The 23,289-nt window shown below is 42.4% G+C and overlaps 2 protein-coding genes across 4 annotated transcripts in view; both read right to left on the bottom strand.

Moving 5' to 3' along the window:
- Nucleotides 1-21,414, bottom strand: part of LOC142002331 (heterogeneous nuclear ribonucleoprotein M-like) — a 30,201-nt gene extending 8,787 nt beyond the window's left edge. Inside the window, exons 1-10 of one of the 3 annotated variants that reach the window (XM_074978348.1) lie at nucleotides 21,281-21,414; nucleotides 21,102-21,195; nucleotides 18,683-18,880; nucleotides 15,601-15,754; nucleotides 12,675-12,724; nucleotides 11,014-11,074; nucleotides 10,152-10,253; nucleotides 7,262-7,306; nucleotides 6,193-6,267; nucleotides 4,305-4,403 (exon numbers count right to left, since the gene is read on the bottom strand). In XM_074978348.1, the coding sequence (XP_074834449.1) occupies nucleotides 4,305-4,403; nucleotides 6,193-6,267; nucleotides 7,262-7,306; nucleotides 10,152-10,253; nucleotides 11,014-11,074; nucleotides 12,675-12,724; nucleotides 15,601-15,754; nucleotides 18,683-18,880; nucleotides 21,102-21,179 (862 nt within the window). In that variant the 5' untranslated portion in view covers nucleotides 21,180-21,195; nucleotides 21,281-21,414. The remainder of the gene's footprint in view (nucleotides 1-4,304; nucleotides 4,404-6,192; nucleotides 6,268-7,261; nucleotides 7,307-10,151; nucleotides 10,254-11,013; nucleotides 11,075-12,674; nucleotides 12,725-15,600; nucleotides 15,755-18,682; nucleotides 18,881-21,101; nucleotides 21,196-21,280) is intronic. The other 2 variants (XM_074978349.1, XM_074978350.1) reach the window with 2 other exon arrangements.
- Nucleotides 21,415-22,065: 651 nt separating this feature from the next.
- Nucleotides 22,066-23,289, bottom strand: part of LOC142002332 (heterogeneous nuclear ribonucleoprotein M-like) — a 43,233-nt gene continuing 42,009 nt past the window's right edge. The window contains exon 3 of the mRNA XM_074978351.1: nucleotides 22,066-22,176. Within this exon, the coding sequence (XP_074834452.1) occupies nucleotides 22,112-22,176 (65 nt within the window). The 3' untranslated portion in view covers nucleotides 22,066-22,111. The remainder of the gene's footprint in view (nucleotides 22,177-23,289) is intronic.

The following is a 23,289-nucleotide window of genomic DNA, read 5'->3' as shown; positions in this document are numbered from 1 at the left end:
GAGGGGGACATCAACCAGGGAGCATCAGATGTTCCCAGAGTAATCAGAACAAGGGCTACTACAGAACCATCCGGGGAAGGTTTTAGAGCCAATTAAGACAGGCAGAGACCTAAGCCTGTTAAGCACTTGTGTAAAACAGGAGAGACAGGCTAATCAGAACACATGCCACCCCTTAAGTACCTGGGTAACTAGTTTGAAAGGCTTCCCTTCAGGGAGGGTGAGGTGCTAAGTACCAGGACTGAGGTGGTGTGCTGTGGAAGACCTAGAAGGAAAATGTCAGGTACCAGGAGAAAGGTGCTGGAAGAGTCATTTGGCAAAGTGTCTCAGGGAATGGCTGTAGCTCAGGGAGTGGTGGAAAAATGTACCTGTTGCCACTGCTACTGGGGTCCCTGGGCTGGAACCTGTAGTAGAGGGTGGGTTCAGGTTCTCCCCAACCCTCCCCACACTACTACAGAGACAACCCATGAGAGTGAGGGTTGAGACCAAGGAGGGGTTTCACCCCAAACCTATTGGCTGAACTACGATGAAGGTGGATCAACAGAATGTGACTCTTGCCTCCAGAAAAAGGAGAGGCTAAGTTGAGGGTCACAGCGAGTCTCTGATGCAAGCTTTAACTGCCTAGAAGTGCAAGATGCTCCCCAGTGCAAAGCCAGAGCTCCGCCTCATCATATATCTTCAGCAGCCCATGTACTCACTGCTAAATCAATCAACAGCCTGCAGTCTATTTAACTTTTTAATGGGCAAAGAAGCAAATAAAAAATATTCCTTTAGCTTTTGTGCACTGATCATGTCATTTGCATGTATTCCTCAGTTTCTGAATGCTCATAAATTTCTACAGAATTTTTGCTTTTTACAGAAACCAGACGGCCTTTCCATACAATTTGAGTGTCACTTGATGTGGTATACAGGCTCCCATTAATTGACTTTATAGATAACTTGTTACTTTTTAAAGTTCTGCACATCTAAGCATATATAAGGGTTGCAACCAAATCCAATTTTAATCACCTGAATTTCTGGTTGGAAAATCTTAGTCTGAAAAGCATCAGATTCACTAGGTAGCACCCTAACACTAAAATGGCCTGAAATTGATTGTGCCTCTCTTTGTAGGTCCCAGATGCTAATGTGATACAGACAGCACTACATGCCAGGGAATGGTTCTCCCTGAATAAGACATTTGACATGTGTGTGACATGCCCAGAAGAGCATACGGCAAAATGCACAGCATTGAAATAATGTTTTTCCGCAATGAGAACAAGCATAATGAACAATGAAACTGTCCTTAAAAATTTATGATCTACTCTAAATCTAACCTAAAATTATTCTAAAAAACTACAGACTAGTAACTCTAAAACTTCAACATAAGGTAAGGCACTATGTAAGCAGATCAGAGCAGTGGTTCACATCCTCTCACTTCATGTGAATCAGAGGCAGATTTTAAACGCTGACTATTTAAAACAAATGTTGGATAAGTTGTAATCAAAGTTCTCTGATATCAGAAAAAGCTAAGATTTTAATTTAGACTCCATGTGAACCCAGAATGAATGAGTGGTAGGAGAAGGTATAAATATACAGAATTTACCTCAAAGAACTCTGGTTACAGGCAGTCTACCTTCACTATTTCATGTGTCCTCTGCATATTCCCACTCTTAAGAGAGTTTGGCAACCACCACAGTACACTAGATGAAAGAATGTGGATTTCTATTTTTACAAGAACTGGCATACTATTCTACCACACTAGGATTAGAGACTCAAGGCATAATGTATTTTTATAATACACATCTCCTAGAACTGGAAGAGACCTCAGGAGGTCATCTAGTCCAGTCCCCTGCCCTCTTGGCAGGACCAAGCACTATCCCCGACATCTATTTGCCCCAATCCCTTAATGGCCTCCTCAAGGATTGAGCTCACAACACTGGGTTTAATAGGCCAATGCTCAAACCACTGAGCTATCCCTCCCCCTATGGTGAAATGATTTCACCATTCCAGCTTTGTACACTTCAAAACAAGCAGCATGTCTATTAAAAAGTAGCCCATTTAGAGCAGTAACAGTATAAGTAGGGGAACGCCTCTCCAAAATTCTTCAGTGCACTGTAACCGCACAACCTTCCAAGGCCCCTCAAAAATCCAATTGTCATTTCGTTTGGAATCTTCAATGATTTAGATAACGGCAGAGAGAGTACACTTATAAGAGCTGTGGAAAATATTGAGATGGGTTGCAAGTACTTTGGAAGACAGGATTATAATTCAAAATGATCTGGACTAATGGTGTGAGGTAAATAGGATGAAATTCAATAAATTCAAACTAAATACTTTGTTGAGGAAGGAACAAACTGGTTCCATATATACAACATGGGAAATGACTGCTAAGGAAGGAGTACTGCAGGAAGGAATCTAGAGGTCATAGTGGATCACAAGCAAAATGAGTATCTATGGTGCAATACTTTAAAAAAAAAAATCTGGTATTCGCAGAAGTTTTGTAAGCAAGACAAGCAGTAATTCTTCCACTCTCCTCTGGGCTGATTAGGCCTCAACTGGAGTAGTGTGTCCAGTTCTGGGTATCCATTTCAGGAAAGAGGTGGACAAACTGTAAAGGTCTCATAGAGCAATAAAAATGATTAAAAAGCATGATCTATGAGGGAAGACAAAGAACTGGGTTTGTTTAAAACCTCGAAGAGAGAAGACTGAAGAGGGACATAATGTACCTAAAAGGTTATTAAAAGGACAAGGGAAAAAACCTGTTCTCCTTAACCTCTCAAGATAGATCAAGAAACAATGGGCATACATTGGGGGGAGGGGCACATTGTGTTAGGTTGGACATTAGAAAAGACTTCCTGTCAGGGTGATTAGGCACTGAAATAATTGGCTTGGGGAGGTTATGGAATCTGTATTTTCAGAGATTTTTAAGTGGTTAGACCAAGGGTGGGCAACCAAAATAGCAAGAAGAGACATCTTTTCCAATTTGGTAAAAAAACTTGAAAGCCACAATTCATGTGAATATGAGAGGGTCCTTACTAAATAATATCAAACCAAAATTTTTAAAGCTCTATTTGAAGAGCACTGTACACACAATGCTTTATAATGCAATACATGTTTTCCGTAGGACATTCACAAACTTTTTACATATTCTATTTCCTCACACCGTGCGTGTGTGTGTCTTGGTACAACTGTCTTCCTCGCCTTCACTCGAACCTTCTTCTCTCTGGAGGATACCAGAGGGAGTTATCCAAAGTTTGAAGATCAGGTATCATTTGCTATTTAGATATAAGTTGTTCATTTTTGTGCTTTTAAATGTTCACCATTTATCGAAAATCAGGGTTTTTTGTTTTTTTAAACTTTGCAATTACAGTGTAGGGAACCAGAAAGAAGTCCTTAAAGAGCTGCACATTGCAGACCATATTACCTGCCAGGGATGGTCTAAATGGTGCTTGGTCCTGTACCAGGGAGTGGACTTGGAGAGGAGTGACCTCTCAATGTTCCTCCCAGTTTTCAGATTAGAAAATGTAGAACAGCTGTTCATGTGATGGAGAAAACCTGATATTGCTAATGAGTGATGGAACCAATTGACAAACCCTGATGTTTTAGGTGCAGTAAATTATCCAGGAGATGGATGCATTAAGGAACTGCCCTGGCAAAAGACCAGCCAGCAAAACACTTCCACGTATACATGGTGGAGAACTTTCTAATATTTAACAAATCATTTGCTTGGTACAAGTTCAGACTCCTCTGGGATTTAGGTGTAGAATCTCCAGGCTGTTACATGAAGTACCCACGCAAATGTTTGTGTGCAACAGACAAACTGATATTATGAGATTAAGTTTAGGTCTCATGGAAACAAAATAGAAGTCTCCAGTGAGTGACCCAGGAGAGGGGAGAAACCAGTGCTACTAAGGCCACACTGGAGCTATTAACATAGACAGGGAAGGGTTCCTTTTATCTTTGGCAACACTATGGAAGAGTGGAACTGGGAGGCTGGGGAAGCATAGTAGTTCTTCATACCCGCACACAGCAGTGTGTAGCAACACAAGGCACTTGAGCCAGCCCAGTAGGTACCACTGAAGGATAATTTCCTGATTGCATGTATGCATTCCATGCACAATCATCTGAAGAACCACAGTTTGGGATAAAGGCACTTAACCACTCAAAGGCATGCTTTCAAATACATTTTAGAGAGAACAATACATTTTAGTCAGTGCTGTAACTGCATCAACACCACAGCTGTAGAGATTCTTCCAATTACTTGTAACTATTGTATGCATAATTCAGATGAACAGCACACCACACACACACAGACTTCATTTGCTTACCTATTCCCCTCTCCAAGTTGTCTCCAAAACTACGAGAAATTCCCATCTCATTTCTGCCAAATTCTCTGTCAAATCCTGCACCCATAGCACGATCTATCTCTGCAGAAAGTATTAGTTTAGTATGTTTCCAGGCCAAGTTAGACATCTGAAGACAATGCATATCTTGTAATATTTTAGCAGGTGAACTGTGAAGCAAGTGATTTTCCTACATTCTGCTTCTTAAAGCTGAGGGGGGAACCTTTGTTGGGAATCAGTCAAGGGCCATATGGCAAGCAAGAAGCACGTGCCTGTGCCCACCCATCCACATCCCCCCTGCATCTCAGATGTGGCACCAAACTGAAGCAGACTTCACCTTACTATCCTCAAGCTCCAGCCCAGAGCCTAAAGGGGCTGGGCTAGCAGATTTTTGTGGGGCTCCCCAGGCTCTGGGTTGGAGACAAAAACAAGAGGTTCAGTGCACAGAAGAGGGCAGCCATAGAGTGGCTGCTGGTGTGGGGCACAGACAGGAGGGAAGGTGCAGAAGTGAGGTCTGGGTGGAAGTACATGGGGATGGGAGACACCGCAGAAGTGGGCTGGGGAGCATACTTGGTTGAGAAGGGGAAGGTGCAGGATAAGGGGGCATGGCCTTCTTCAAACAGGCACAGCTGGCAGGTTGGGGGGGGCAGGGGGTCTTTGACATGGTTCTGCATGCTGCAGAGAAGTGCTCCCACTACTCTCCCATGGACCACTGATGGGGTGGGGGAGGAGAGGGACACAGTGCCTGCACTCAGCACTTCCCCATCCTGTAAACCCCATGGGCCAGATTGGGCTCATGAAGCATGGTGCCTCTCCCTGCAATAGTATCACTGTTTACTTGTGCAAACACCCTTTTGGGTGAGGCGCTTCAGAGGCTGGATCCTGCCTGTGCGCCATCGGTTTCCCACCCGTCAGAGAGATACAGAGTTTCTTCACATATGTAGGGTGTATATTTTATTCTCTCACACACACCCATTTGAAATGTCAAGTCCTCATGTTTCAGTTTCTTAGTGGATCTTGGCAAACTGTTTGGAAGACTTGTATCTATGGGTTGCACAGAACTAACTCAAGCTCCTGCTCTGCCCCTTAACAGAGCATTAGCTGTACTCTGACTACCTACTCATGATGAGGGCACCAAACTTTGCAAGTTACAACCATAGTATCACTCTATCCACATCCTCTCAAGAGCTAATCAAAGATTTCTTCAAAGTTAGGATTTAATGCTGCAGTGTTAGAAAGTGGTCAGAGAAAAACCTGTATATTTTAGACTGTTTTATATCCCATAAGAGCAAACAAGAGTTTGTTTTTAAATGTGAATCTGCAAGAGAAAGAGGTTGATGGTGCTCATTTTTGGTTAAATGTTTACTGAGAAAAATGTAAGATCTTTGTTGAAGATGCACTGCTCCCATTCCTAAATGAAGAAGTATCAGAGAGGTAGCTGTGTTAGTCTGCATCTTTGAGAACAAGAAGAAGTCCTGTGGCATTGTATAGACATTGTATAGAGTCATGCATCTGATGAAGTGGGTCTTTGCCCACCAAAGCATATGCTCCAAAATAAGGTTAGTCCATACAGTGCCACAGGACTTCTTGTTCCTAAAGGAAGAGATTGAGAAGTTTCTTCAAGGAAGATGTGCCCGGGGGTAGGGGAGAGGAAACGACACCTTTCAGATGGTCTTTCATCATCATACCGGAAATGTTTCTTCTCCCCCCACCCCCTCCTTTTTTTTTTTTTTTTTTTAAAAGCAAGCCTTAAAACATATCATGCTCCAACAGCACAGCCAGTCACTAATTCAATTAGACTGTCCAGATTTAAAAGGAGTTCCATGAAATTTATTGTGTCTGAGCATCTGTAATGCAGGAATTAGTGCCTCACCGCTCATTCTGCCCATATTCATTCCAGATGGAAAGCGACCCAGATTGTCCATGCCACCAAAAGGACCTTCCATCCCTGAAAGAGATTCCCCAGTCTCAGAGATGAGTCTGTTCTGATCTAGATATGGTCTGAAGAAATGGGTCTGTCCCACGAAAGCTCACCTAATAAACTATTTTGCTAGTATTTAAAGTGTTACTTGACTGCTTTTTGTTTTACTAACAAGTACCTTTGAAATAAGACATCATACTAGATCAGCATCTTATTCTATCCATTTACACTCTAGCAATGCTGATAGGAATATTTTAGGAAAAATCAGTCACATAAAATGCCATCTCAAAAATGGTATATCTTGGAGGCATATGGGAATGTTTACAATATTATAACTAGCATTAACAAAGAAATTCCTTATAACTGAACTGTTCAGTTTAGTCTCAAGATGGAGTACGGGCACAACCCCCTATCCCATGATATTTTCCACATATCTGGCAGCAGTCTTCCAGAGTCTCATGTGGTCAACAGCTTGGTTTATATTTCAACCCTCGAGGGGCACAACACATGGGTCGTGTCTACACTAGCCCAAATCTTCGAAATGACCATGCAAATGCAAATGGCCATTTCAAAGATTACTAATGAGGTAATAGCTGTTGATAGGAATGAAGGGATTTTGAAGTTGGCGGGGTCCTCTCAAAAAAGAGCCCTGTCTGGATGACCCGTGTGGCAGCAAGCCACAGCAATTTCAAAATGCCATGGCCAGCGGCATGCTAATGAGGCACTGAATATGTATTTCAGCACCTCATTAGTAATCTTCAAAATGGCCATTTGCATGGCCATTTCGAAGATTTGGGCTAGTGTAGACATAGCCATGGTAATTTATTACTGCTTCAAAAACATGAGTCACTTAAGTCAGCAACTGTCTCCCAGTTAACATATGCCTACCTTACATTATTCTCCCTAACTTACATATTTCCAGGGCAATGTAAGACTACATAAATTTTACATAATGCCAAAAACATACATATTATATATAAAAAGCTATCTGCTCTTCAGAACTGCACGTACAGCAGCTTACCTCCTATTTTATTCATTCCAAAGCCCATGCCTTCCATTCCCATCCCTCAAAACATAAAAAGAAAGCATTATTTACAGATGGAATTATACATGCATACAATCTGCTGTTTGAGCTTCTCAAGCTATGGCTTATACTAAGAAAGGTAGTGAATAAGTGGATCTACTAATCATTAAGTGCTCTTTGGACAGCATAACAGGAAATCCTTTCTAAAAGGTCAAAACAGCAGAAAAATTTAAAAAATTGAGAGTTGTTACATGTGGTTTTACTCAGTTGGTTCTTTAAACAGTAACACGTAACATATCCACTATTCATTTTTATGGCAACTTAGAATGGAGATCAAAATAGCAGTTATGTCGTCTGGTATCTAGTAGGAAGACAAACCAGTTATGGATTATGACAATACTTTGAAATGCAACACCTTCAGGAATCTGACTTGGAAACTGTTATATCCTGAAAAGAAAACTATAGTTTATTACAGCGCCAGTGAAGTGCCACTTCCCTATGGGATATGAAAAGAACGACTGCCCAAAGCACAAACAATCCCACCTCAGAACATTACCAAAGGACTCTGATAACCCTTTAGAGCTTTAAACAAATTATGAAATCAAGTCTTTCCAAACTCAATAGTAGTAATAGGCATCCTTCAGTCTGCATAGACTATGGATCGCGCACTTTAAAGTTTCAATTGAGGACTTCATTTATAGTCACAATAGACGCTGTAAAGACCCACACGAGAGTGACAGTCCTTGCTGCATCTCTTGCAGATGTAGTGGGTGTCTGGCAAGTCCTTATTGTGCTTTCTGTGCGCTCGCTTCTCCTCTGCTAGCTGTCTGATCTTCAACTCGCCCTTCTGAAGGCCCTTGTGTAACCCCTGCCTCCATCTGCTGCGGTCGTCTGCTAGTTCTTCCCAGTTGTCCAGCTCGACGTCTACCTCTCTGAAGTCTCTCTTGCAGACATCTTTGTAACGCAACTGGGGGCGTCTGAGAGCTCTTTTGCCAGAGGCTAGCTCACCATACAGGATGTCTTTTGGAATCCTTCCAGAATGCATCCTGTGGACGTGGCCAAGCCAGCGGAGTCGACGCTGCCTGAGGAGGGTGTGCATGGTTGGGATTCCAGCTTCCTCAAGGACAGCGGTGTTGGGCACTCTGTCCTTCCATGATATTCCAAGGATGCGCCTGAGGCAGTGCAAGTGGAAGACGTTCAGCCTCTTTTCCTGGCAGGCATACAGGGTCCAAGTCTCGCTGCCATAAAGGAGGGTGCTGAGGATGCAGGCTCTGTAGACTTGCATTTTGGTGAGAGCGTACAGCTTGTTGTTATTCCACACTCTCTTGGTGAGTCTGGACAGAGTTGTGGCCGCTTTTCTGATCCTCCTATTTAGCTCAGTGTCCAACGACAGGGTGTCAGTGATGGTGGACCCGAGGTAAACGAACTCGTGGACGACCTCTAACGTATAGTTGTCAATGCTGATTGATGGGGATTCAGCAACATCCTGACCGAATACGTTCGTCTTCTTTAGGCTGATGATAAGCCCAAAGTCCTTGCACGCTTTGGAGAACTGATCCAGCAGTTTTTGAAGCTGGTCTTCTGTGAGAGACACTACAGCAGCATCGTCTGCGAACAGCATGTCTCTGATGAGGACTTCCCGCACCTTAGACTTAGCTTTCAGCCTTGCAAGATTAAACAGTTTCCCATCAGATCTTGTGTGCAGCAAGATGCCCTCTGTTGAAGATCCAAAGGCATGCTTCAGGAGGAGCGCGAAGAAGATCACGAACAATGTCGGAGCAAGCATGCATCCTTGTTTGACACCGCTCCCGATTCTGAAAGCATCTGATAATGCGCCGTCGTATTGGATGGTTCCTCTCATGTCTTTGTGGAACGACTGGATCATCTTCAGTAACCGTGGAGGACAGCCTATCTTGTGGAGCAGTTTGAACAGACCATCCCTGCTGACCAAGTCAAAAGCCTTGGTCAAGTCGATGAAGGCTATGTAGAGTGGCTTTCTCTGCTCCCTGCACTTCTCCTGCAGCTGCCTTAGAGAGAAGACCATGTCAACGGTAGACCTCTCTGCACGGAATCCGCACTGCGATTCGGGGTACACCCTCTCAGCAATCTTCTGGAGTCTGCCAAGGATGACGCGAGCGAACAGTTTACCAGTGACGCTTAGGAGGGAGATTCCACGGTAGTTGTTGCAGTCGCTTCTGTCTCCTTTGTTCTTATACAACGTTACAATGTTAGCATCGCGCATATCCTGTGGAATCTCACCCTCTTTCCAGCACAGGCACAGTAGCTCATGTAGGGGTTCCAGGAGTGTGTCCGTGGCACATTTGATTACCTGTGGTGGTATACCATCCTGACCAGGGGCCTTTCCTGCTGCAATGCTGTCGATGGCTCTCTTCAGTTCATCCACAGCCGGTTCTTGATCCAATTCGTCCATTACTGGTAGGAGCTCGACGGCATCGAGGGCTGCGTCAACCACAACGTTCTCGCGTGAGTACAGCTCGGAGTAGTGCTCAACCCAGCGCTCCATCTGTTTGGCTTTGTCAGCGATGAGTTCACCAGATTTGGATTTCAGAGGTGCCATCTTGTTCTCATTGATAGAAGACTACTAAAAAAGGATGTTAAACTTCTAAAGTGCTGGCTTATGCACAAGAACCAAAAAACTATATGTGAGCTTGATGTTTCATCTAGTCAAGAATTTAAGGTGATACATGAACCAACATTAAGGAATCATTTAGTGAGACCACTTAAGTTGTTGTCCTCCTTAATGATCAGCGCTAATTTCAGCAGTTTGGATTTTTCTGAAGCACCTAGCAATCTTAGGTCACATGATAACCTAGGGAAAAAAACCACAGTGAAACCTGTGCACACAGTAGAAGCATGATTTTCTTACCTCCAGGTCCCATGTTGGGCATTCCTATGCCTTTGTTTAAATGAGTTGCATCTATAGGCTGACCTCCTGGTCCTAATCCCATGCCAATACCACCAAGCCCATCTAGAAAAAACAGTAATTTATTTATTTTGTGGCAGAGGTAATAGCAAACATTGAAAAAACAGAACAAACTAGTGATTTTGTCACCATAGGGTAGATTCCCGCTGTTGGGTGTTTATTTCTAGCACTTAAATAAGTGGAAACTCTCCAAGCTCTGAAGCTGGATCTGAACTAGAGATGGGATCTCCCTCTTCCTCTCCCACCCAAGCATCCCCATCTCCCCATCCTGGGTATTTTCCAAGGTCAACTCCTATGAAAAAGCTGAAGGTCTTCTAAACAAGATGGAAAAAATAAAACACTTGCTTTTGAATGATGGAGGAAAAGGAATGGGTGAATATAAAAAGTCAATTCCCTTCAATCTGAGATCAATGGAAATCCAGTGGGTCGCTCCTCAGCCTTCTCAGAGCATCAGCATCCAAAGTTAGGAAACAGGCAACTTACTAGGGACTGTAGATGCATTCTTGCCAATACTTAAATGCTAGCACCCAAAGCACAAAGCCAGTCTCCTTCCTTTAAGGCCACGTTGTTTCCAAATACCACACACTTTCCATTAATCCACAAATGACTGAGGGTTTCCCAAACCACAGACACTGACTCCTCCTGATGCCTTGAGTACCTGAAATGAAAGCCTTTCCTCTGCTCGTCTACAACATCAGCTTTGTAACACTCCTTGGCCATTCCCGCAGTACAGCACACTGAGCTTCTTGAAGCTAAAAAGTCAAGATGTTAATTTTGATGCGGGGGGGAAAAAAAAAAGACTTACGAGGAAGCTGTTGAGGTCGTTCTGGAGGAAAGAAGTCTCCCTTTGGAAAAGCTCGCTCATCCTAAAAATAGTTAAACAGTAGTGTTAGACAACGTGAGGTTTTTTGGCACAATCTTTTAATGGAAGAAGCAGCATTTTGTCAGGTATTGCTATAGCTTTCAAACATCCATAGTTACAGTATGCACTTACTGCCAAGCAAGTAGTTCATAAATAAGTTACATTTTGGCAATTACTACACAAAAGTAATTGCCAAAACATACTTTACTTATGAATTACTGTCAAGGCACTAGAACCAACTGCAATTCCAAAGACTGAAAAACTTGGAAATCTGAATTTAGCTATATTAACAAGGTCAAATCAAAACAAAGAAAGCACCTGTAGCACCTTAAAGACGAAATATGATTTATTAGGTAATCACCTAATAATATGGTTATTATTTAAGGTGCTCTAGGGCTGCTTTCCTTGTTTTGTGAAGATACAGACTAACACTAACCTCTCAGACTATGATCAAATGTGTATAATTGTTTAAGTACTTGCTGATGGTATAAAATAAAGTTATTTTAACCTGCACTGAAGGATTCTGTTAAAGCAGGGGAAGGAAAGATACAGCCTATAGGCTGTGTACCTCGCTCCTCTGGGTGCTGGGAGCCGGGAGGCAGCTTCAAGCAATGCTTCCACCCCCTTGCAAACAATAGCTCAGATTCTGCCCGCCGGGGGCACAGCTCACAAAGCCCCTCCCTCCCCTCTGGCATCTGGGAGTAGAGCACTACAGGGAACAGCCAGATGTTTTGAGCTGTCTGGGGCTACAGCAAGCAGAGAGCCTGCAGCAGGGCTTCTGGCTGGGAGCCATGCAGGTAAGTCTCCCAGACAGAACCTGCCTCTGGCACCCCAGCCCTCCCTCCCACAACCTTCTGTTCCTTCTCCTGCACCCATAATCCCTCCCAGCCTCTGCACCTCAGTACCCTGGGTCTCAACTCCTTCTTTCCCACCCTGGGCCACAACCCAAGCCCCCCAAACTTGCCCCCACCAGAACTCGAGTCCCCTGTCCCAGGTCACAACCCCCTCCTACCTTAGGTCAGAGCCCAAACCCCAGTACCTCCTCCTGCTTCCCAGACCCCTATCCCAGGTGACAACCGTTTCCTTCACTCAAACTCCATCCCAGACCCTGCACTTCCTCAATTTGTATGGAGAAGTGCTGCCCTGACTATTTTCCAAATTCTTGGAGTGGCCCCCATCAATTATTGCCTACACCTGTGTTAAAAAAATTACAGCTGTCCTCAAGACAGCTCTACAGTGATCCTATCCATTTGACAGATATGAATCAGTAAACAAAATCAGCTCCGATTCATGAAACCAGTTAAAAAAATCCAGATTCATTGGTTCTTTTGCCTCTTATGCTGCTATACCACCACTCTATGGCAGCTGCCTTTATCTATGTGCTTGGGCTGGGTTTGAAGCAGCAACATGGAGAAGAGCCCCGAGAGCTTAACCCCTCTGATGACCTCTCATGTTTCATCCCACAAACGACATGTGAGGAAATAATCCTCACAGCTGCACCTTCATTTCTCTCCTTGCCTTCCCCAAACTCACTGCCTGCTTCAATTTGTGAGCGTTCCATAGGCCACAGTATGAATTACATAGTAAGAGGACAATGTACTTGCCATTTTTACATGCATTGGTCTGTCAAAAAGCAGCTGCCCATTGAACATTGCTAATACTTAAGTTAAGGATGATTTTTTAAAATTTTAAATTCAAAACTTCATACTGGTAAAAAGAACAACCGTCTGGCATTGTATCAGCTCTACCCCTAAGCCTTAAGAGCAGAGAGGCTCTTAAGTAAAGTAGGCAGCCATGAAATAAGTAACTGGCAACTCATGTTTCACTAAAGTTGTGTCTACACTTGTATTCCTTTCAAAAGAGGAATGTAAATGAGGGAAATCGAAATTGCAAATAAGGGACTGATGTATTTTGTGCTTCATTTGCATATCTCTTTCAAAAAACAAACCCCATCTTTGAAAGACCCCTTCCTCCAAAAATAAAATAGGAAGAAAGATTCTTTTGAAGATGGGATTTATTTTCAAAAGCACCCCATTTACACTGCATTCTTCTTTCAAAAGAATCTCTTCCAAAAAGATTATGCAAATAAAGCATGGGATATGTAAATCAATCCCTTATTTGCATTTTTGATTTCCCTCATTTGCATTCCTCTTTTGAAAGAGGAATGCAATTGTAGACACAGCCGAACTGCTTAAGAGATAGGATGCAGAGGAAAAGAATAAATGCCGTTTTCACAGAAGAGATAAATACCAGGGTCTCCTCCCAAGGATCTGTACTGGGACCTGTGACAGTCAAAATATATTCATAAATGACCAGGAAAAGGAGTAAACAGTGAGGTAGAAAAGGGCTGCCTTCAGGTCTGTAAAAGCTTCTTTTGTTGCATTCATCCATTTTTGTTTTCCCTCCCTGGGTTAGTCTCCACAGAACTGGATCCAGATTCCAGCTTGCCAGGGTGAACTGGAGTCATCCCTGTCAGCTGGACAAAATTCCTTACCTAGGAGAGCAGCCTTTTGCTTCTGGCTCAAAGTCCTGGTTCATAACTTCATGCCCACCCTCTTCTCTCATCTAGTTTTCAAATGCTTCCAAGTTGTAGGGAATATGTCCTGGGCTAATTCACATATGACTGGCTCAGGGCTTTCTACGGGGGTCCTCACAACAATCCAGGGTCTCTACCATCGTGACCCATCCTCCAGTAGTGGGTTTCCAAACAAGTCACAGCCTCTGAAGACTGGATACAAGAGCTTCTGGACCACCCCCAATGTAACCTTTGAGGTACTTCCCTGGACTTCAATTTGTGTAGAGATGGTCAAATAGTGACTGATAGCACCAAGTACACGTGTTATTTCTGTGCACATGGCCCAAGGAAGTTGATCTATTCCACTAGTTTCCCTGCGACCAGGATGACGACACTCCCAAAGTCCACTAATGTAGTGGTCTTTATACTACACATCCTAACTTGCCATGTGTATCTGGATGTATGTGCACGCACACCATGGCAACTCCCCCAAGGTTTGCCAGATTACACAGATCTTTATGACCACACAGACTACACTGCTTGGGCTCCTTCACGTTAGGGCCCAGGGCTGCTATATGCCCTACTTCCCCACAAGCACAACACCCATATCCCATTTGAGGCATCCTCTTTTTCTTTGGACCACTGGATCTTACCCCAGGGCCCTCTCCCCAAGCCTCAGTAACCTCAGGCTGATTTTCACTGTCCTTCCTCCCCAATATAGTTTTGCCCAGCACTGCAGGAGCCTGGCCCTCAGAACAGCCTGGCCTCTTGACTAGTCGTCACAGAAAAATCGTTGGCCAGTAAGTGCTTCTCTAAAGGGCCATTAATTCAGGGGAGGAAGGATCATTTTGTCTTACTCCTCCTCAGCTGAGAGGCTATCCTCATGTACCTGTCCAACACTATGAATTCCATAACCTTCTCTTTGCATCTGAGGGTACAGCTATTTCTGAGTCACACGGATCAGGTCAAATAGATGTCCTCAGCCCTGACCTTGGCCCTTCACTGATGGCAATCTGTAGCAATTTCTGCTGTCTTGTCCTGGTAGGCCTCCCCACATAGGAACAGGGCAAGGATGCAGACCTTGCTGGTCTTCAGGACAGGTGTCACATAGAACCATGTCGCAAAAGAGGAGGTGGTATGCCACCACATCATCTTCCATAGGTAGCACCAAGTCCTTAGTGACCATGGCCACATGTCAGAGAAGTCAGGGCCTTCAGCTGGTTACCGCCTGCAAGGTGGCTTGATCTTGAGCTGCCTAACTCATCCGCAATTGATCTGTTTACTATGGTAGCTAGAGAAGCTTATTTCCTTGCTGCTGCTAGCTTCTATTCCCCCCGACATCCCCCACTTCTTTCTACCTGGAAGATGGGCTTTTCAGGCCTCAGGCAGCCCTTAACTGGATTCAGGAGTCTTTGATTAACCTTCTCAGCTTGTAAGAAAAAGGGCCTTTAACATTCTAGGAGTAACATACCAGCCTTCTAGGATCCTCTTGTAATTGTGTGGCTGAACTTCACTTTTATGTTGCATGAAGGTCTGAACCTTTTAACACTTACTTGCTTTTTCCTGTAAATTCTGGTACTGTCTAACTTGTATGACAGCGTGCCACAAACATTTCTCCTCCCCTGCTATTTCCTTCACTGGCCATCTGTAAAGGGGTTTTAAAAATAAATACAGCTTAAGTGTACCTAATAATTAAACACAAGAGACAGCTGTGTACATTTCCAGAACATACAGTATGTTCCAAAACAAAGTCCTTTCCAAAACACCAAAGTTTCTTCAGATTTCCTCAGTGTGTATGACAAGGTACAATGAGCCAAAATGATGGTGCTTAATTTCAATGCTAGAGACAGAAGCAATATGTTTTCAGAGTCTAATTAGCACCAATTATAATAGCCTGCCATTTGCTTTCACACAAGAAATGAGATGGGGTATGAACTGGAAATTGTTCGGTACCAAGAAAGTCTCATTTTAAGTGTATTTGCTTAACTATTGCAGAGTTTCTTCTGAAAGGATACATATAGCCTGAACAGCTTCAATAGACTGTTCAAAAGTAACAGTGCCAATCCCACGGCTTTTGCCATCTTTGTCTTCCAGTATGTCAGCTCGAACTACCACACCGGCCATGCTGAACACTTCCTTCAGTTTCTTCCAGCCAACCTTGTAATCCAACTGAAGGCAAATATATCGCTTAGAAACATTAGAGAGAAAATTTCATCTAGCAAATAGCACCAAACATTTCATACTGCGAGCATCCCGAACTAGGATACCATAGATTTGAGAATAAACTCAACCATCTTTGCAATAAAGTTAACTCAAAAATAGTCAGCTGTGAAAGCTTAAAAACAGAACAAAGTGAATACAAGCCTTTCATGCATAATGAGTATCTTTATTCTAAAAACAGTCCCACTGATCCGTATTTGTGACAGAAAAACCCTTTAATGGGAGGTAGTTATGCTACAGTACTAAGTGCACAGCAACAAGTAATGCTTAATAAAGCAATATGTTTACTGATAGATAGATGTTTAGCTTATACTTAGTAACGCAGTAGTCTGCGGATTCAGAGCAGATGCAGTAGTAAGGTTTCCACTATGTGGAATGTGCACTTTTTTTGGCTGTACGTCATGAGAAGCTTGAGTTCTTCCTCTGGTTTAGGAAATGTACTCAGTGTCACAGCTAAATACAAGGAGGAACAGATTTAGAGTAAGTAGTTAACACATTTTAAGGGATCATTCAAGGTGAAGTGGCCCCAGTAAATGTATTGAATGTCTGAACTGTGTGCGGTGAAACCAAGCCAATCACCACATTCTCAAAGGAACTCACAGGGAAATGATAAAATAGACAAACACCAAGTTATCTGTGGGTGAGCACTTTTCACAAAGAACACTCTCCAGCTGACCATTTCATACACATCCTCAAAGGAAACCCATAGAACGCTTTCAAGAGATGAGCCTGGGAGCTTAAAAATCATGGACTGAAAAGTCACTGTGGATTATATATTGTTATGCACCACAGGAATAGCCCTCCCCTCAGCATCTTCCTCCTCTCTATGATGGGAGTCAACAACAGAACACCACTCATTATTAACCACAGCCCCCACAACTCAAACCACTGCAATGCATCAAAGACGACTTACAACCTATCCTAAATCATGATTGCACACTCCAGAAGGCCCTAGGTGATAGAACTGTTCTCTCCTACAGACAACCTCCTAACCTTATGAGGATTCTCACTAGCAATCACAGGCTATATCACAATAATACCAATCCTGGAACTTTTCCTTGCAACAAACCCCATTGACAACTTTGTCCACATATCTATTCTGGAGATACCATCACTGGACCCAACCACGGTAATTACAAGATTGGGGCACATTCTCCCGTTCCTCAACTAACATTATATATGCCATCATGTGCCAGCAATGCCCATCCACTATGCACATTGGGCAAACTGCAAACACTCATCCTCAAAGAATAAATGGACAGAGAGCAAACATTAAAAAATCTCCAACCGCACAAACCTGTCAGCCAGCACTTTAATGGAATGGGCCATTCTGTTAAAGACTTGAGATTTTGTGTTCTGGAGAAAAGAGAATTCAACAATCGTCTGCACAGAATGTTCAGAACTAACATTCATACTCAAATTCAACACATTAACGTATGGTTTGAACAGGGACGGCAATTACCTGACCCATTATAAGGACTCTTTCTCATACACTCATCCCTCATTATATGAGCACAAACCGGTTCCCAACTTTTTGCTCTTAGGTGAAAACTTGTAAGAGGGACACTAAATCCCATTAAAATACATGTAAAAGTCTCTGGTTGGTTCTAAGTGCTCAGAGCAGCAGCAGGTGGGGCTGCTTCTGAAAGGTAAGTAAACCTGGGGTTGGGTGGGATTAAAGGCTGGGGGCAGTTTGGGGACATGAGTGGAAGGGAGGGTTAAAACATAGTAGCAGGTTGGGTCTGTGGGGGGGGCAGGGTTCAGGCTGCTGTAGGTTGGGTCTGTGGGACTTGCGGTGCGGGGGGTAGGGCTGTGACAGTTTTGGTCTGCAGGACTGGTGGAGTTAGGCTGTGGTGGTTTAGGTGTGTGAGGCCCGCAGGAAGTGGGAGGGGTTAGGTTTCAGCAGTCTGGGGTGTGCAGGGCCAGCGGGAAGGTTTAGGTTTCAGCGTGAAGGGCCAGCCGGGGGTGGTTTAGGTTTCAACAGTTTGGGTGTGTGGGGCCAGCAGGAGAGGGGTTAGGTTTTGGCAGTTTAGGTGTGCAGGGCCAGTGGGGGTGAAAGACTCATATTAGCGGGGGGGTAATTCACTTGTCCAGTGAACAAACAGTAGTATGTGTCCCTCGTTTCAGCAAGTACTTGTAAATAAAGTACTTGTTTAAACAAGGGACAAGTGTACTTTGATGTTTGATCAAGCACTTAACTTCCCCCTCCCCTCACTCCCCTCTTTCTGCTCTTCTATCTGATTTGCCAACCTTGATAATTTTTGGACCTCTGATTCATATATTAAGTCAGTTCTGGTAAGGCTACAGATCTGAAGAACTGGGTCTGTCCCAAAAAAGCTCATCACCTAATAAATTATTTTGTTAGTCTTTAAAAGCGCTACATGACTGCTGTTTTGTTTTGATAGAATACAGACTAACACAGCTACCTCTCGGCTACTATGACTGGAGGAGTGTTAGCTGACAACTTCACCTTGAGTGGTACCTTGAAATGTGTTAATTATCAGAAATAATCTGTTCCTCCTTACATTTAGCTGTGACACTTAAGTTTCCCATACCACAAGAATATGTCTATGGAAGCTCAAAAGCTTATGTCTCTCACCAACAGTAGCTGGTTCAATAAAAGACAACCCTTCACCCATCACGTTGATTAGTACTTTGCTCAGCAAAGAGGCCAACTGAAGATAACAAGACTAGTTACAAAGTAAGACACTATTCATAGATTTCATGATCACAAGGAGCCCCATCAACTCTGAATACTCAATGCAAGTAAATTTGCCAGAATCAACCTTGGTCCTCGGTAGATAGCTCTTTGTCTGGAGAGCACTGTCTAATCCAGTTAATCCCAAATCTTCTGTCCAGATTCCACACTATGCTTACATTTGCAACAAATACTGTACTGCCAAGTCTCCCAGCCTGTAAAGCATGGATAATCTCATTGGGTATGTTGGGATTATTGAGGATGCTAGGTGGTATATTGATCATTCCAGGGCCACCAGGTCCTGGCCCAATGCCCATGCCACCAGCTGCTGCCATAGCCTTCTGCATTGCTCTTCTGGCATGTTCACCATCAGGATCCTGCAAATCATTAAGAGTAACACATTTAGTAAAATGGCAAAAAGAGCCAAAAACTTGATTCCTAGTAATACACAGCGTTAATGGAAACAACTCCCATGACTCAATAGTAATCTGTAAATAGTTCATATGCCAGTGAAAGGCACCATTTTAGTTTTTTGAGAAAATTTAATAAGTAAAGAACACCAATACAACAATACCTCAATCATACATGAAAGTTCAAACTGTACTGAATGAATTGAGTGAAAGCTATCTGAAGGAACATGAAAGGCAATGAATGACAGCACAGTTCAGTGAACAAACTACTCAGATATTTCGGATGCAAGTTATAAAAATACCTCATGTTCCAGGTTCTTTGAACAGCAAGCTATATGTGCAAAGGATACTAAATTGTAACAGAGCATCAGTGTAGATAGATCACAGGAATGCAGAAAGGCAGAAAGTTAGATTCAGTCTAGGATAGAAGCTCTGTCTATATTAGTTTTAGCCACTGGAGCAGCTACACCAATATTGTTGTACAGCTGACTAAGCCCCTATGTAGGCAAGCCAAAAGAAAGCTTCCACCTGAAGAAAATCCAGAAGAGAATTAATATGTGAAAAGCCATGATGTAAAATATCTAAACAGGAGACCATGGACAGAAATTTGTAGTTACAAGCTTGTGATGCAATATGGAACCAAAGAGCGGGTCTTTGCCCACGAAAGCTTATGCTCCAAAGTATCTGTTAGTCTATAAGGAGCCACAGGACCTCTTGTTGTTCTCAAAGAGCTACATGTAACCCAAAATTACTCAAGTTTGAAGCAGTGAAATAGTGATCCTATAAGATAGACAGACAGACTTCACTCCAGTCACTTGATGCAGTTCTAGAAAGACAAGACACCAAAGAAATAAGATGTAGAACATGCAGAAAAGAATTAAGCGGGTTATGGGACTAGAATAGTTAATTTGAGAGTAAATATTGAGCGGTTTAAAAAGAAGACATTCAGAAGGCATAGAAACGCTCAATTAAGGTCACCCAAATGAATATAAATTCTAGAAACAGACATGCCCACCACAAGATCATTAAAAGGAATTACATAGGAAATAAGCAGGATTCTTTGGGGAAGTTTATGTTTTTCTGCCTTCTTAGCCTAGAATTCCCTGGTAGGCACTAGTTTGGACAATCACAACTAGCTAGAGATTCTGGAAGAGTTGATAAATTCTTGTGACTTTAAATTCTGGGTTAAGATTTAACTTTTTTGAAAAAGTCTTCAGAAGATTCCTCAGTAACAGCTCACTCAAACCCTGCAAGCCATACAGGGACCCATCTCATTGGCCCCAGACAAAGCTCTCTCCATTCCTTTCAGGACCCACTGTTCCCCAAAAGGACTGTCATCTCCTCGTTCCATACTAGACACATTTACTCATTTGGATTCACTGGCAGTAACTGCAACCATCCATACACTGCAAAGCATGCAAACTGGCATGACCAAAATCAAATATACTTTAGTATTTGTGGTAAATCTCCTTCACTGGTTTCAAAAGGGCTTTTCTCCTTGTAAAATAGCACAGAAATGTACATAAATCTGTCCTTGAGATACAAAGAGCCAAAAGCATATTACTGAGTAATTTTATTAAATTACTCTTAGCTTGATATTTGGAACCCTCAAAGCTGAAGTATCCTTCCCTGTTCTGCATAAAAATCTGATTCAGACAAATAAGGTATATCAAAGATGGAGATTCCACCACCGTCCTAGATAACCCATTCCTGTGCTGAACTACTCTCCTACTGAAACAGATTTTCCTAATAACCAGCCTGGACATCCCCACTGCAACTTGAGACCGTTGCTCCTTATACATATCTCAGAACTACCACTTCCATGTCCTCTAAGAAGGACCAAACACCATCCTTGACAGACTAAAAAGAAACACCATTATTTGTCCCAGACCCCTAAATGGCCACCTCATGGATTGAGCTCACAACCCTGAGTTTACAAGGCCAATGCTTAAACCACTGAGCTATCCCTCTCCTTCCCCCACCCATCCTCCGTACTTGTTCTGTCATCTGCCATCGCTGAGAATAGCTTTGACAATTCAGTTCTTAGCTGATGAACTGATTTTGGAAAAAGGTTTTAGTTCACTTTATGTACACATATCCTTTTGGTGATTTCATATCCCAATTTGTCAGGCGTAACATTTATTAAATGAAGAACTTTAAAAACCAAGACAGTACATTTAAATCTTACTTCTTTCACTTTAAGAGGTCTTCCACTGAGACTATGCTTGTTCAGAACCTCAGCTGCCTTCTTCATGCTTTCTTCCATCTTAAATTCAACAACACTATGAGGAGACAAGACAGATAACTAAGAATACTGTTTGTAGTTTGAAATTTCCCACCCCCGTAATAACTGATAAATAAACTTACGCGCATCCCTTGATGTGTTTTCATGGATGAGTAACATGAAGGGAAAGAGGGAAAAAGAGGAAAGTAAGTAAAGAACAAAACCCAAAAGTTTACTTTAAAAAGCATTAAAAAAAAAACAACTTACTTGGTTTATAATTTAACCCTAAAAAAATAGTAAGAACAAAATACAAGCTTACCTAACAATCTTCTTTACCTGGATTCCATAAAATACTAACTTCTACACATTATCAGGATTATACTGTAGTTTCTGAAGTTGTAATAAGCAATACTAAGTTGAGGTTCTCCAAGAAAACACCACACTTCTAACATTTCCTGTTCCCTGTAGCCTGTCAAAATCCTAACCATGTTCCTTTATCCTAAATCCATATCCTTTCGGTACACTTAACTGAACTTGTACAATGACTTTTCTAAAAGATTCCTTCACTTAAACAGAAAGTAGCTTGACACCTACTAAAGCTACGCGTGTCTTAAAAGTTTAAACATTTCCCTTCTATTAACTGTCATAGGAAGTATGTTTACAGAACCTACTTTTGCACACAACTTTAAATTCACCAACCACACGTGACATCTTCAAAGACACGTTTTACATTAATATACCACTGGAGATACTGCTAGGGCCTATGCATAATTCACTCACAGCCAACACCAACTGAACACAATGCTGATTCTGTCTGCACATCCCATCCCTCCTCCTCCCCATCCCAGAGGGGTGCTGGGCAATTCCTAGATACATAGCCACTATCCATACACACTACCTTCTTGATTTCATTTGATTCCACGCCACCATACAATTACATATGTCATGTAGTAAAATCCACAGAAGAAATTCTCTCAATCACTTACCCTTGACTTTCCTTCAGCGTCCATTAACAGCTCCACGTATGTTACCTCACCAACTACAAATCAGATTCCAGACGACACATATACCAAGGGAGAAAAGCCAAGAAAACAATGGGAATTTAGAACAGTCAACAACCTTGTATGGCGCCTCTGCCTTATAAGAAAGCCCAGAAACACTGCATATAGTCTAAACCACCACGCTGGACATTACAGGTGTGCAGTAAAGTCTTAAAATGGTAATGAAACAGGGTTCTTGATTTACCTCCACTCAAAACAAGCTATTTCCACAATACCAGTTTCCTCAGCCTTTAATACTCAAAATCACTTGTGGCAATCCAAATCCCTGCAAAATCACCTGCAACGGTAGTTTTCCTTTTTCCAGTGATCAGATTTTTACTGGAAACCAACATTTTGTAGACTTCTGTATAAACATTCCAGACATTAGCCAGCTTGTACGAGTTCATGTTTTACTCTGAATTCTACTAGCAACAGCTGGAGTCTTCTCCAAAAACAAAAATACTGTATGTACCCAAATCAGTATCTCAGCTAGTGTTTACTTAAACTAGATTAGCCTCCCAATTAGTCTGAAGGAAAATGTAAACAATTTTTAGATCTCTTATTACCAAACTTCATTAAGAAAATTGTTGCAAATTTTCATTCCTAAAACAAGTGAATGTTCAGACTCTATAGCAAAGACTAATATGTAGGAAAACCATACCCGCATTTTTCCACAAAAGATTAGGATTGCCAATTCATGATCACTATAACTAGACTGTACACCTCCAAAACACAACTACCAAAATGGCTCATGAGTTTGAAGCAAATGGCATGCAGAAATAGTACAGAGGAAGAACCCCATTAAGGCATGCTTTCCTGGCTTATTTGTGTAAAATGAATGCATCCAAACAGTTTAAATTCCTAGAACACCACTCACTGATTAACATTCAGGTCAGAGGACTTCCATGTAGCTTTTCAGATGTATTCATTTACATGATCTACATATGGAAAGGAGACTAATAGGATATTTAAGCCCAGGGAGGTGTTACTGCACCCTCTCCTTCATTTGGATTAATCAGAAATGAGCAGGATCAGACAGTCAACACAGAAAATGAAGTAAAGATTTTTAATGAACACTGATCAGTTACTGATTCCATGGTAGTGTCAAAAGC

Source organism: Carettochelys insculpta, chromosome 27 (assembly GCF_033958435.1).
Source record: "Carettochelys insculpta isolate YL-2023 chromosome 27, ASM3395843v1, whole genome shotgun sequence".
NCBI lineage: Eukaryota > Metazoa > Chordata > Testudines > Carettochelyidae > Carettochelys > Carettochelys insculpta.
The sequence above is the reverse complement of the archived record's forward strand: the minus strand, read 5'-3'. Positions and strand labels throughout refer to the sequence as shown.